The sequence below is a fragment of the Heterodontus francisci genome, chromosome 26 (assembly GCF_036365525.1).
Source record: "Heterodontus francisci isolate sHetFra1 chromosome 26, sHetFra1.hap1, whole genome shotgun sequence".
Classification (NCBI taxonomy): domain Eukaryota; kingdom Metazoa; phylum Chordata; class Chondrichthyes; order Heterodontiformes; family Heterodontidae; genus Heterodontus; species Heterodontus francisci.
In genome coordinates this window covers 28,076,238-28,091,661 of record NC_090396.1, presented here as the reverse complement: position 1 = coordinate 28,091,661, position 15,424 = coordinate 28,076,238, and the positions used below count along the sequence as shown (strand labels likewise).

Below are 15,424 nucleotides of genomic sequence, written 5' to 3'. Positions count from 1 at the left end.
AGCGCATTGCAAGTTCCAATAGTGGGTTTGGAAGTGACTCTCTTGTGTCAGGAAATGATCACATACCGGAGAAAGAGCCTCCAAAAGTGCGAGAGGGAAATCTCACAGTAGTAGTCCCGACAGACATAAAAGTGTAAGTAGAGGTCATAGCTTGAATAGTTTGCACCATGAAATGAAGGCTACCGAATGGTCTCTGAACAGATCTAGAAGCAGCAGTCCTCATGGCTGTAAAATTTTGGTGGTTGCCAATAAACTTGAGGATATACTAATGAGAGGCAAAACAAAAGGAATTAGATAGTTGGAGAGAGTTTGGAGATTATTCTGAGGTACCAGATAAGGGCAAACCAGTCTTTTCACATAGGTGGATTTGTACTGAAAATGTCCTTCAAGATGGGTCTTATAAGGCTAAAGCAAGGCTAATTGTAGGGGTTTTGAAGAGCGACTGGGTGATAGATGTGAGAGTAGACTCTCCCACAGCTGGAAAAATAATCTTGAACATCTTTCTAACTCTTTTGGCCACATAACCATAGGAATGTAGATCAATTGACATAAAAGCCACATTTCTCAGGGTGATACTTTTCAGAGAGAAGTGTTTCTGAAACTGCCCAAAGAGGCAGCAGATGGAGAAGGAAAAGTATGGAAACTAATTCAACACGTCTATGGCCTGAATGATACTTCCAAGGTGTAATATTATTTGGTGACATCTGTCTTGCTGAAAATAGGTGATCAGCTAAAAGCAGATCCCACCATGTTTTATTGGTATCATAAGGGAAAACTTTCAGACATCTTCATAATGTGTGTTGATGATTTCATATGGGGTTGTACTGTGGTATGAAAAATGTGTTATTAATAAGAAAAGAGTAGAATTTAAAATTAGGAGTCAGCTTATTGGTTTAGATATTAAGCAGAGTAGGTCTAGAATATCTTTAAATCGACAATCCTATTTTTAGAGTGTGTCATTCCCATTCTGATTAATCATGCTAAGTCATCACAGAAGGATGTTATATCTAAAGATGAGATGGGACAATTGCAAAGTTGATTGGTCAATTGAACTGGTCATGAACTCAGACGCTACCAGGTGCTAGTTTTTGTGTTGGAGTCAAGTACTATGATGAAACACCCTAAAGTCCAGAATGTTCTAGGGGCAAATAAGACATTAAAAACATTGAAATTCTAGAAATGTGTACTTAAGTTCCTGTAATTAGGTGAGCCAAAAAAGGATGAAATAGTCATTTTTAGCAATGCCTCACAAGCTAATCTTCCTGATGGGTATTCAAGTGCTGCTGGTTTCACAGTATTTCTAATGGGTGAAAATGGGAAATGCTGTCCTTTAGCTTGGGAAGCGAAGAAAATAAAAGCGGTTGTTAAAAATATTTTAGCTGCTGAAACACTGGCTCTTGTGGAGGCAGTGAATATGGGATTCTATTTGTCAAATAGTTATTAAGTGAGAATTTGTACAACGGGCATACTGAAGATAGTATACACATTGAATGTTATGTAGATAATCGTTCATTGCGGGAGAATGTACATACTACGAAAAGTGTAAGAAAAGGCTAAGGACTGACTTTACTGGCTTGAAACAAATGCTGGAGAGAAAGAAAATCTCAAAATTAAATGGGTGGATGCAAGTCATAAACTGTCTGATTGTTTTACAAAAAGAAATGCTTGTACCAAGAAATTGCCGAAGAAGGGTGTCTCATAATATAATGCTTTGCACAGAATATAGAAGTATTTTTGATTTATTTTGAAATTCTGATTGTGCATATTAACTAATTCTTATTTATGGAGAAAGAAGGGAATCTTAATTGTATACAATTGTGTTTAATTGTATGCAGGTAATGGGCATTATTTAGGCTTTTACTTGAGCACATATTGCTTATTGAAACTGTGGTGTTTGAGTTTGGAGATGAATGCTTGTAATGTTTCACTCTGTAAATAAATGTAAGACCGAGAAAAGATCGGCTCCAGTATCATCCTTGACCTATTGGCTTCCAGAATATACCAGTGGTAAGTAAAATAATCCCAAGATCAAGCAATACACTAAACTGCCGAAATATTGGACTTAGCCAGAAATGGAATTCGGGTTGAGAAGAGGCACAAAAGAACCGACAGAAGCTAAAAATAAGTTTTAGCTTTGCCTACGTTCATTAGGGAATATTTCAACCAATCAAGACTTGATTTCAGACCAGCAGTTGAGTTGAGAAATAGCCTTGGAATCAAGAAAGGATGCAGAAAGATAGAGCTCTGTATTATCAGCTGTTACGATTACCTGATTCATGGTTTATATTTAATTTTCTAGATGTAACTTATAATTTGGGAATTGATTTTTAAATGAAAGATAAATGAAGATTCCTAGTTTGAGAAGTTGACAAACAGACCTAGGGTGGTCACAAATCAAACAGTAGCCCAGTTTATTTTGTAAGGCCATAATGGGAACTGTGAAGACCCTAAACAATTATATTACGGGGCGGCGCAGTGGTTAGCACCGCAGCCTCACAGCTCCAGGGACCCGGGTTCAATTCTGGGTACTGCCTGTGAGGAGTTTGCAAGTTCTCCCTGTGACCGCGTGGGTTTTCGCCGGGTGCTCTGGTTTCCTCCCACCACCAAAGACTTGCAGGTGATAGGTAAATTGGCCATTGTAAATTGCCCCTAGTGTAGGTAGGTGGTAGGGAATATGGGATTACTGTAGGGTTAGTATAAATGGGTGGTTCCTGGTCGGCACAGACTTGGTGGGCCTGTTTCAGTGCTGTATCTCGAAATAAATAAATAAATAACAGGAACCTCTCTGAACTTCTTGATCAAGACAGTGTGTCTGTATCTGCCATAATCAGGGGTTTAAATTATTCATTTCCCAGAACAAAGAGAAGATTTGGAGTTGGAAATAATTAGTTTAAATTGCTATCTGGGACATCCCATATGTACCACTTGGAAACAGAAGATACAGGGTATGCTGGTTGGTGTTTTGATCTGTGTACTTGCTGACAGATAAGTAGTTGGCTTTTGGGAAAGCAGCTGGCTTTTGGAAGTCAGTTGAACTCTGGAGCTAAGAGGCCATCAGGAAGCAGGGGTGTTTTTTGTTTTGAGCAAGGCCTGTGCTCAAGTTGGGAAGTCCATATTCAGGAGATCTGACACCTCAGAAGACAGCTGAGAAATTAAGGAAAGTGAAGTGAATTTCTAAGAGCTATGGTACACTTTGGATTAGTCCCAGGACAAGTGAACAAATAACAAGATCCTGCAATGTAAAGGGGAACTCTTGGGGTGGAAGTAACAGTTAAACAGAAGTGTTCTGAGATTTAGAGTTTAAAGTATTTGCCTTTATGTTCCATTAAGATTGTAAGTTTAAAGTACAAGTTTTTCCAAATTGTAGTGTTAGTAGTTTTGCTTTGTTTATTTCTTGTAAAGTTTTTGTTTAAAATGTGAGCTCTAACTCTTGTACAGTAAAGTTTTTGTTTAAAACATGAAATCTTGTGCCATAATTCTTTCAGTAATAATGGGGAATTCGCCTTTCTCTTTTTAAAAGTTAATGGTTCTTAACTGGATCGTAACAGCATACATATGGAGGCTGAACCCACACTTCCAGATGATGGCACTGACTGGTAGCATATACAGGACACTGCAAATTGAGGCATACACCAGTTGTGACTGTTCAGGCAAAGTAACAGAAACCATTCAAAGATATGCAATATTGTCTTTGAGACAAATATAGATGGAAATAAAATCTAATTACTAGATGGCTTGTGTCTTTGGCAAAGTAGGATGAACAGTCTGTTCTCATTTTTCAGGAACTTCAAACTAGAAAAATCATTCATGGTTACTACTCCTCCAATGGTTCTTAAATTAATAGATATGGCATTTGTTCCATCTCTGGCACAATGACATAATTAAGGCCAGTCAACAAGGCTGTATTTATCTGGTACTACAACTGTTACCAGTTTGACTGAATGAAACAAATTGATTTTGGTTTGGTGCTGGGGACCATCTATCTGCAGATGAAGTTATCTTTTTTCTAAACTAAATGCCTTAAAGCATCCCTTGTCTGCTACTCCAGTCAATATGTTTAGAAGACTACCAGAATCCCAAATAAAATGGAATGTATCTGAAGCTACAATACCAAATACTTTGTCCCCTCATTAATGAACCCCCTATCTTTTTATGCGGCAAAACCAGATGCACAAGCATTGTAATAAATGAATCAAAGCTAATTGTGTCCATCTATTGGAATCCTTAAAGGAATTTCTGCAATCTCTCTTCCTATGAAATAAATGTATGTCACAAAAATATAAATTTAATGATTAATTACAGACTGAATAAATAGTTGCTGAAACTCTCAAAGTCCTATTGCTTTTATCTGTTTGACATCCTCTTAAATCTTCTGGGGGTTGTTTTCACGAAAGGGTGAAAACAGATGCTAAATGGGTGCAATGCAAAAAGACATGCTTGTTTGAAAGTCTGGTTTAGCATACAATTTGGTCCTAATTGCTGATTACTATAATTTGAATTTGCCTGGAGGTGCTCAGTAGACACCTGCACTTTTAACACTCAAGTGGTGACTAGACACAATTTTCCAGAAGGACATGTGGGCTCCATGCACCCAATTCCGCTGAAGGCATGAAGTGCTCTGCCTGGTACACAGAGGCAGTTTTCAGGATGGCTCAGGGACTGAGAAGCCAGCATTTATTGCCCATCCTTAATTGCCCTTGAAAAGGTGGTAATGAGCTGCCTTTTTTAACTACTACAGTCCTTGTGGTGTAGGTACATCCATGGTGTTGTTAGGGAGGGAGTTCCAGGATTTTGACCCAGCACCAGCAAAGGAACAGTGATATATTTCCAAGTCAGGATTGTGTGTGACTTGGAGTGGAATTTGCAAGTGGTGGTGTTCCCATGCTCCTGCTGCCCTTGTTCTTCTAAGTGGTAGAAGTCGTGAATTTGGAAGGTGTTGTTGAAAGAGCCTTGGTGAGTCACTGCATTGCATCTTGTACACACTGCTGCCACTGTGTGCCAGTGCTGGAGGGAATGAATGTGGTAAATAGGATGCCAATCAAGCAGGCTGCTGTGTCCTGAAGCAGAGCTTCTTGAGTGTTATTGGAGTTTCACTCATTCAGACAAGTGGAGAGTATTCCATCACACTCCTGACGTATGCCTTGTAGATGGTGAACAAGCTTTGGGGAGTCAGGAGGTGAGTTACTCACTGCAGAATTCCCAGCTTCTGACCTGCACTTGCAGCCACATTATTTATGTGGCTTGATCCAGTTAAATTGCTGGTCAATGGTAACGTCAAGGATATTAATTGTGGGGGATTCAGTGATGTGATGCCACTGAATGTCAAGGGGAGATAGTTAGATTCTCTGTTGTTGGAGATGGTCATTGCCTGGCACTTGTGTGGAGAAAATGTTATTTGGCACTTATCAGACCAAAACCTGAATGTTGTTCCAGGTCTTGCTGCATGCTGGCACGAGCTACTTTCCTCTGTCAGTTGTCTGGACGTTTGTTAAACAGCTGATTGCCAATTAAAATGCCTGCTAGCACTCATTAAAGAGGAAGTGCTACTTCAAGGGATACTCACCATTTAATGTTCACTTGCTGCTGGAATTGCGAAGAGGACCTCTGAAACAGATCAGGACACTTTCTGGGATAATTTGTCAAGACTTCACAATAATTCTGATGATATTTGAAAATTCTCTGAGGACTTCACCCAAAAGGACTAGGTGCTGTGCTATTCTACATTATAGGAGTCACCAAGAGAAAGGGAATGCTTGGTCATGGGCATCTTGCTAGTCATCGCCTTGGTCTGGATGAGGAGTGGGAGAAGATGGTGAGGCTAGGCAGGGTAGTACCAGCTGCTGCAGGAGAGATGGACAGGAAGGCAAGGTGGACTCTTTTTGCCCCTGCAGCCATAGGACATTCTCCCTCATTTGAGCTTCCTCGACTAGGACTTCCAGTGCTGCAGCCGAGAACCTGTGCACCCTTTTCCTTGAACCCTGAGCCATCCTCCAACCTGCTGCTGTTCCAACCAGAGCACTCCACAGCTTCAATGGAAACGGGTGCGAGAGTTTACAGACACTGCTCCACGGAAATTGTGTCTAATCAGCATTTGAGTGCTAAATGTGAAGGTATCTATTTAGCATCTCCAGGCACTTTTCAATTATTGTAATAAGCAATTAGGACTAAAATTGTGTGCTAAATCCAGACTGTCGAACAGGCTAGTTGTATTAACACTGCACCCATCTCGTGCTTGTTTTCAGCACTTGGCCAAAATAATCCCCTTATTCTATAAGGCTCTTACTGAGCATCTAACATTGATGAATGCTATTTGAGCTACAGTCAGTCAAGTGAATTGGCCACAGTCCATTGCTGTATAAGGGAGGTCACTGAGGCTGTCCATACACAGAAAGACTCATTCAAATAATATCCTCATCAGAGAGAGACAGGCGAAGTGAGCACAAGGGTTGCTCGGATTGCAGGCTTCCACATGGTGCAGGGTGCCATTGACTACACTCACATTGCTTTGCATGCTCTTCATGTGAACTGGGCTACCTTCATAAACCAAAAGGGATTCCACTCCCTCAACGTGCAGCTGGTGTGTGACCACAAGCAGTACATCATTCAGGTTTATGCCTGTTATCCTGGCAGTAGTCACAACGCATTGAGCAGCTGTACACTGTTCCACCTACATTTGACCCACCATGGAAGTCAAAGGCTGGCTATTGGCCAACAAGTCTTATCTAGTCTGAAGCACTTGCTTCACAGCCAGCCCACAGTGAGAGCCATGCTGCACAATGGAACATTCTAGAGCACACCAGCAGCATCATTAATTCATCAGCAATACCAGAAACCTCAACTACACCACCCCATTCATCAACATTCCCACACTCTTTAGCTTTCCTCTATCACTGAACAGCTGACAAGAAAAAATAAAACCCACAGGAAAGAAATTCAAATACAATTTAATAAATTGACACATTAAATAATGCATACAAAATTAAAATAATCACCCTTCGTGCCTGCTGTCCATGTGCCTTAGCCTCCCAGTGTTCCTAAGAGGTGTTGCCCTTGTGGCTGCAGCATTGCTGATCTTCAATTGAGGAGTGTGCAGATGGCCTTGGAGAATGACCCAGACTGCACCATCTCAGCATGGGTAGCAGCAGTCTGGCCTAGCTGCTTGACAGGCAACAGCAAGGGTACTGGCAAAGTGGGAGAAAGAATTCTGCCATCCTGAGAAAGGACAGTAGGTTCATACTCCTTGGTGCTGCTGCCACTCTCACAAGGCAGCACCTCAGCAATCCTGCAGATCTGTTGGCAAACAGCTGCTGTGATGCCATAGAATCCCCCTTGAACTGTGGTATCCAGAGCCAGCAGCAGTGTTGCAAGTTAGCAGTCTGAGATTCCTATGCAGTACTCAGATCTTTGATGGAAGCGGTTTATGATGTAATGAAGCTACGACATTGGCCTCCATGGTGGGTTCCATAGATGAAGGTGACTACTCATTTCATGTTTGGAAGGGTAGGCTCCAAGCTCTGCACAAAGCCCTGTGCCAAGTTAGAGCTGAACTCCTCCAAGCTCCTTGACATTGTGTGCCACCTTTTTGGCAAGGTGTCCAGTGTACCAAGCATTTGGTTGTGTACACCCATCAGTCTTCTTCTGTAAAGTGGGCCATTGAAGTCTTCATCTGACTTCTTTGCAGCAGAATGAGCATGTGAGCTCTCTCTCTCTCTCTGGCATTTGTGCTATCCTTTGCCCCTCTGCACTGGTTCCCTATGTCTCACCACATGCAGATCCCTCCTCTTTCCTAACCTCTAAAATACTCACAAGTATATGTCTCTGAGCTACTAGCTGTGAGTGTAAGATCGAGTAATCGTGTCTCTTCATCTTCTCTGTCTTCTTCCTCTTCCTCCTCTGACTGGAAAGGTTCCAGTTCTTCGGTATCTTAAATGAAATAGGGACAAAGGTTGGACAAGGTGAGGGAGAGGAGAAAGTAAGAAGTGCATACTTATATCATCTGCAGCTTATGAGTCAGAAGTGATTATGGGATCAAGAAGTGGGTTGAGAGAAAGAGGATTACGTATGCAGATACCCACATCATCAATTCCAATGCTACCAACCATCACAGTCTCAGCGATATCCCTTCCCATGATGGCTTGCACGGACTCCTCCATGAGGGTGAAAATGTGTTTCCTCCTACTCTGCGTCACCTACTTGTACAAATAAGAAAGTGTGTCCGAGTGTCCTGCATGGATAGGCACCGACATGTTGCACGCAGACATTTGACAAAAATTATTTGCTCAGCCACAGACATTGGGCAACTAATCTGTTTATAAAAGCAAAATACTGCAGATGCTGGAAATCTGAAATAAAAACAAGAAATGCTGGAAATACTCAGCAGGTCTGGCAGCATCTGTGGAGAAAGAAGCAGAGTTAAAGTTTCAGGTCAGTGACTCTTCTTTAGAACTGGCAGATATTAGAAATGTGAAAGGCTTGAAGCAAGTAAAGTGGGGTGAGGCAAGAGATAACAAAGGAGAAGGTGTAGATAGGACAGTCACAGAGAATAACCAACTAGAAGGTCATTGAGCAAAGGCAAGCAATATGTTAATGGTGGGTGAAAGACAAAGCATTAGTAGATATAGAGTGTTAATGGACTGAAAAATGAACAGCCACAAGCACAAACATGAAAAAAACAGTGGGTAGGCAAACTGAACAAACTAAGATAAAATAAAATAAACACAAAAATATAAAAAAAGAAAAAATAACTAAAAATAAAAGTAAAATGGGGGGCCCGTCATGCTCTGAAATTATTGAACTCAATGTTCAGTCCAGCAGGCTGTAGTGTGCCTAATCGGTAAATGAGATGCTGTTCTTCGAGTTTGCGTTGATGTTCACTGGAACACTGCAGCAATCCCAGGACAGAGATGTGAGCATGAGAGCAGGGGGGAGTGTTGAAATGGCAAGCAACTGGAAGCTCGGGGTCATGCTTTCGGACTGAGTGGAGGTTTTCCGCAAAGTGGTCACCCAGTCTGCGTTTGGTCTCTCCAATGTAGAGGAGACCACATTGTGAGCAGCGAATACAGTATACTATATTGAAATCTGTTTATAAAGTGTATAGCCAATCTAATGCCATCAAAACACAGTCCGATTTAAAACACATTTCTCCCTATAAATAAAGTAGGTAAGCATACAAAAGTCAATGGAGAGCAGCACAACTGTGTTAGCTAGCTAGCAAGCAAATAGTAGCAATGTCAATGTGAATTACATTTGTTGTCAGAATAGAGAATATCACCATGTCACAGGGTGGTAGATGGATCTTATTAGATGACGTCTGTGAATTCACACTGTGTTAGGAGTGCAAATTCATCCAATAAACCATGACACTCAAGGAGAGGCTTGTTATTGTGGTTATTGAGGTCAGGCAGTAGAAAAATAAGCAATAGGAAGACGGACCATTTCTCATACTGAGATTGTCAAAACACAATTTAACCCGTGATGGTCAATGTTTGTGCAACTTCTCCACCTGCTTGTAATATGTGTCTGAAGATAGGACAGCCAACAAAGGGGCAGTGATCTACAAATCAGGAGAATTTCATAGGATGGAGCATATAGTACTTCAGAAGAGTCATGTAAAACTGAAAAGCAGAGTGGGACAGGAAGGGACAGAGAGAGTAACTGTAGGTAGCCAAGACTAGTTTATTCATCTTGACGGGCTGTTAAACCAGATCCTGGATTCTAAAATACAGAAACCATAGAATCTCTCATGAACAAAGTGTCATTTACTCACCAAAGCTAGTGACAAAATTAGATAAGCACAATTACAAATAAAGAGCCCCCTTCAGTTCCTCCAATAAAGCAATTCTCTTAAATTCACTTATATCTATATCTCAGTCTATCACTGTCAATTTCGATTCAGCTCTGACAAGATAATTATGCAAATATTGAGTGGTTGTTACTGTATGCATTATTCAGTTATAAAATGCTTAGTCACTATCTATAAGATTGTACTCCAGACTAACCAATCTCTTACCTGTTAGCAAAGGTGCACTTTTAACGTAATATAATTATATGATAAAGACAAATTTCAAATGACATTGGCCATTCAGGTTATCTGCCCTCAAATTGGATAGTAAATGATGCACATGGCAGTTACTGATCTTTGACATACTTGTAATTTGCAGCAAAAAATATAGTTAACGCCTGTTTCAAATATGGTCATTGAAACATAATAAATTTTTACTATGTCTTCCCTGACAGTTTTTAAAACTGCAAATGCAGCATGGATTTTGTTAAGGAATCACAGATAGTTCATCATAGATTAAGGTTTATTAAAGCTATCCGTTACATGTAATTACTAACTACTGCATATGGGTCAGCATCATCCTGCTTTTGGCAATATCATTCAGCCCCATACCCCATATTCTTGTATTCATGAGGAATTTACAATGTTGACTTCTGGAGATTCCTTGGATTTTCTTGCCTGTTTTTCACTCAATACAAGTTCTGGAACAATATGATTCCACATGGAAAGGAGCGGAATTGTGATATTTATATAGAAGTAAAAGTCCAGCAACTTTCAACATGTCACTGAGCTTGTGTCCCAAATGAAAGTAATGTATGCCAGAGCGTAGAAATTGAAACATTCCCTAAGTGACTTTTGCCATTTTAAAATGAGTTTACATAACACAAGCCTTTAAACTTGTGCTTTAAAATAACCTAGCTGCTAGGGAGTGGGGGAAAGAGACAGATAGAGAGGGGACAGAGAGATAGCGATAGATGGGGGAAGAGAGAGGGGGGGGGAGAGAGAAAGAAAGAGAGAGAAGGGGGACAGAGAGAAGCGGGGGTGGGGGGGGGGGGAGAGAGAGAGAGGGTGTCCAACTTTTTTGTGTGGGGGCCACATTACAATTTTTGTCTTACATAAGGGGTGCTGACACAATTTTGTTACAACCGAAGCGGGAGGAATGCACTGTTTATTTCAGTTTCACTTCACCACAGGTCACAACATATATTTAATTTTTTTTCCACTTATGGATACAGTCAATCATACGCTCTATTTTTATCCCAGAATAAAACACACCAACCAGGTTTCTTGACTAAAGAAACTTGACGAACAAAGTTATCAGTTTATTACAAAACAAGTCTGAATGAAGCTAAGAATAAACACACAGATTGAAATATAAAGGTTCCCTTTTTCCCTTAGCCCCTCACACACACACATAAACCAGTTAACTGAAAAAAGTATAGATTTACTCTTTAGAGCTCTAGTACAAACAACAAAAAAGAATACGTTTTCCAAAAATACTTGCTAATTATTGAAGAAACAAAGAGAAGATAAGAAAAGATGTCGGAAGTTCTTTTCTGGTTTGGCATCCTAAATATGTATAGATGGCTGTCTCAGGCTTTCCAGAGAAAATGCAGCAACAGGGGTTTCAGGCAATTTCTAACACTTGCTTCTCGAAAGATGGAAAACTGGCAGGCTTTTTCAAAGAGCTGGAACAGACTGAGCTGCGTGCTGCTTCCTTGGCAAGTTTTCTCCAACTGTCCTTTCAAAACATTGTCCATATCCCAGCTCACCGTCCAAAGCGAAACCAAAAACAATGTCACAAGAATCAAGCCTCCTGACCCCTATAAATCTTGAACTGTAACTTCTTTGTAAACATCTTTCCCTAAGTCAAAAACAATCCCTGCTAGGAAATTATTTGAAGACAGGTGCCTTCCAATAACTGTTTACAATCCACACCATTAGGGCGGCACAGTGGCGCAGTGGTTAGCACCGCAGCCTCACAGCTCCAGGGACCCGGGTTCGATTCCGGGTACTGCCTGTGTGGAGTTTGCAAGTTCTCCCTGTGTCTGCGTGGGTTTTCTCCGGGTGCTCCGGTTTCCTCCCACAAGCCAAAAGACTTGCAGGTTGATAGGTAAATAGGCCATTATAAATTGTCACTAGTATAGGTAGGTGGTAGGGAAATATAGGGACAGGTGGGGATGTTTGGTAGGAATATGGGATTAGTGTAGGATTAGTATAAATGGGTGGTTGATGTTCGGCACAGACTCGGTGGGCCGAAGGGCCTGTTTCAGTGCTGTATCTCTAATCATAAAACCTCTCAGTGACCCTTGTAAAAAAAAAATCCTTGGACTCCTTTCCAGTTTTAAAACACAAATCTTTAAAATTTAACAAAAAATGTAAGTGCTCGTAACACTATTAATCAAAACAACAAATGTGCATTTTTGTGAAGAAGCTTTAAATGAGAAGACTAATTTATTGACCTACTTTCTCATTGCGATGTTGGACACTGATTTAGTGAGATACCTAGCATTTTTTTTTTGCTTGCACAAGTAGTCAATGTCTTCCTGCTATCATGGTGGAATAGCTCCATTGTTTGAGCTGAGTTGTGGATGTGAACCTTGCAAAAGTGCTAAGTGTGTGAAGTCAACCATATGAATTGAAGGGTTGAGTTCTGATTGATAGCAATTGTTGGTAGGTAGGTGATGGGGGTGCAGTAAATTAAGCACCGAATGAGGCTAGTGGTGCAGTTGGTATATGTCATGTGAAGATTCTACGAACCTAGCTGAGAACTCGTGTCAGATGGTTAAACGTTTTCCTGCCCTGCATCCATGTTCTTGGAGCTACACTGCTGACCTTGACCACCGCTGCTACGTTCTTCCCACTGCCTCCTGAGCATCTGTCTGAAGGGCCTCTGGCCCCCATCCTGCAGATGCAGGATATCTCTCCTCTCCATGTCTAGCACCAATGTCTTCAGGACATCATCTGAAAATCTTGATGTAGGCTCTCTCTCGTGCAGCCATTCTCTTGCAGGATAGATTCAGTTCACAAGACTCCCACAACTTTGCGTAGTCACATGTACCTCCCCTTTAAGAAGTGCAGGCTGCCTTTAAGTAGCGCTAGCCACCTGCAACAGCAGGCTGCCTGCTGATAGGTGCAGCCAGTGAACAGGGTGGGTGGTGTTGGCTACACAGGTAAGAATTTAAAAGGCCTGCAATGCAATCAACTGGTGTGGGTTAATCTCCATGCCTTTCTGGCGGGGGGGAGGCCATTGTGTAAGGTCCTCCCGCCATAGGATACCGAGGGACTGGAACCTGTGTAAAACCTCTCGGGCTGTATGCACCTAAATATGGATTTCCTGTGTAATGCAAATGTATATTGCATGTAAAATGCAATGGAAGTGTTGTGAGGCACTCACATTCTGTATTGAAGGAAACTGATTTCTTTTGCACTTTCTGGAATGTCAACTTGGAACTGTTCTGTAATTTTTTTTTCCAGATTTTTATGAATAAAGTATATTTTTTGGAAAAGGGGGAGGGGATTTGATGTTGTCCAATTTAACCTCCAGTGTATTTAAAATTGGGAGTTTGCTGTTTTACACTATTGACTGCCACCTAGTTTAATTTGAATATCCACACGCTTTGAGTTTAACCCGTTACCAGCCACTTCCATTAAACATTTTTCATTTAAAATGTCCTTCAGAGCACTAGGTAATTAATGCCCACTTTTACCTCGCAACAGGAGTTACTCAGTTGCAGAGTTAAGACAGACGGAAGAAAGGTTTTCACCAGACTGGCTGCAGCAAAGATATGGCGCCTTCCGCCAGAAGTTCTGAGCCCGTGGGCGCGCAGAAAGCACGGGCACCCCGCCAAGCGCGGGTACACGCGCTCGAATCGCTGGCGCATGCTCCGTTCCCGGGCTGCGGCGTCCGTTACCGGATTGCTTCAGCAAATTGTCAGCGATTCCTGCGGTCCGGGTGGCATCATTTTCGCAGAAAAGAAATCAATTTTGAGGCAGGTTGACGGTTGGTGGATGACGTTTGTTGTTGTTTGACCCAATGGACTGGAACCCCAAATATACTTTGCGGAACAGTGACTGGGTTGCTTTGGATGCAGTTAATATTTCAGGTGTAATTAAGGGATGAATGAGTGATTTTGAATTTTGGTGATCATGGAAAACGGGTAATACTAGTTTGGCCACCAGTTAATCACCTTGAGAACGGGGCGAGGAGAATACCTGGTGGCCAGTTTTATACTACCGCTCAAAGTTAAAATTGCCCCAGAATCTCTATTCATCAAGCTTTCTTCTTCTGATATAAGAGCAAAATACTGCGGATGCTGGAACTCTGAAATGAGAACGGAAAATGCTGGAAATACTCAGCAGGTCTGGCAGCATCTGTGTAGAGAGAAACAGAGTGAGCCATACAAGCATACCAATTAGGAGCAGAAGTAGGCTATACGACCCCTTGAGCCTGCTTCGCCATTCAGTAAGATCATGCCTGATCTGTTTGTGTTTCGAATTCCACGCTCCCATTTACCCCCGATAATCTTTGATTCTCTTGCCTGACAAGAATCTATCGACCTCCCCCTTAAAAATATTCAATGTCCCCGTCTTCACCACCTTCTGAGGCAGAGAATTCCAAAGTCGCACAACCCTCTGAGAGAAAAAAATTCTCCTAATCTCTGTCTGAAAAGGGCGACCTCTAATTTTAAAACAGTGCTCCCTAGTTCTGGACTCCCCCACAAGAGGAAACATCTTTTCCACATCCACCTTGTCAAGACCGTTCAGGATCCTGTATACTTCAATCAAGTCTCCCCTCACTCTTCTGAACTCTAGCGAAAACAAGTCCAGTCTGTCCAACCTTTTCTCATAAGCCAACCCGCTCATTCCAGGTATCAATCTAACAAACCTCCTCTGAATCGCCTCCAATGCATTTACATCCTTCCTTAAATAAGGAGACCAAAACTGCACACAGTATTTGAGTTGTGGTTTCACCAATGCCCTGTATAACTGAAGCATGACATCCTTACTTTTATTTTCAATTCCTCTCGTAATAAAGGATAGCATTCTATTTGCCTTCTTTATTACATGCTGTACCTGCACACTAACCTTTTGTGATTCATGCACAAAGACACCTAGATTCCTCTGCACCTCGGAATTCTGCAGTTGTTCTCTGTTTAAATAATACTCTGCTTTTTTATTCTTCCTGCCAAAGTGAACAAATTCACACTTTTCCACATTATACTCCATCTGCCAGATTTTTACCCACTCACTCAACCTATCTATATTGGTCTGCAACCTCCTTATGTCCTCTTCGCAACATACTTTCCTACCTATCTTTGTATCATCTGCAAATGTAGCTACTATGCTCCTCTCATCTAAGTCATTGATATAAATTGTAAAAAGTTGAAGCCCCAGCACTGACCCCTGTGAGACTCGACTCGTCACATCCTGCCAATCAGAAAAGGACCCATTTATGCATACTCTATTTTCGGCCAGCCAGTCAGTCAATCTTCTATCCATTCTAATATGTTACCGTCTACACCATGAGCTCCTACTTTGCGCAATAACCTTTTATGTGGTTCCTTGTCAAATGCCTTCTGGAAATCCAAGTACAGTACGTCAACGGACTCCCCTTTATCCACAGCGCATGTTACTCCTTCA

At 41.5% G+C, this 15,424-nt stretch overlaps 2 protein-coding genes across 2 annotated transcripts in view; one reads left to right on the top strand and one right to left on the bottom strand.

Annotated features, from left to right (window-relative positions):
* The window catches only part of LOC137384498 (myosin-4-like), a 30,668-nt gene extending 29,980 nt beyond the window's left edge, over positions 1 to 688 (top strand). Inside the window, exon 39 of the mRNA XM_068058636.1 lies at positions 569 to 688. Within this exon, the coding sequence (XP_067914737.1) occupies positions 569 to 688 (120 nt within the window). The remainder of the gene's footprint in view (positions 1 to 568) is intronic.
* A 90-nt stretch (positions 689 to 778) lies between these two features.
* Positions 779 to 15,424, bottom strand: part of LOC137384497 (myosin-4-like) — a 71,053-nt gene continuing 56,407 nt past the window's right edge. The window contains exon 39 of the mRNA XM_068058635.1: positions 779 to 824. Coding sequence (XP_067914736.1) covers positions 779 to 824 — 46 coding nt within the window. The remainder of the gene's footprint in view (positions 825 to 15,424) is intronic.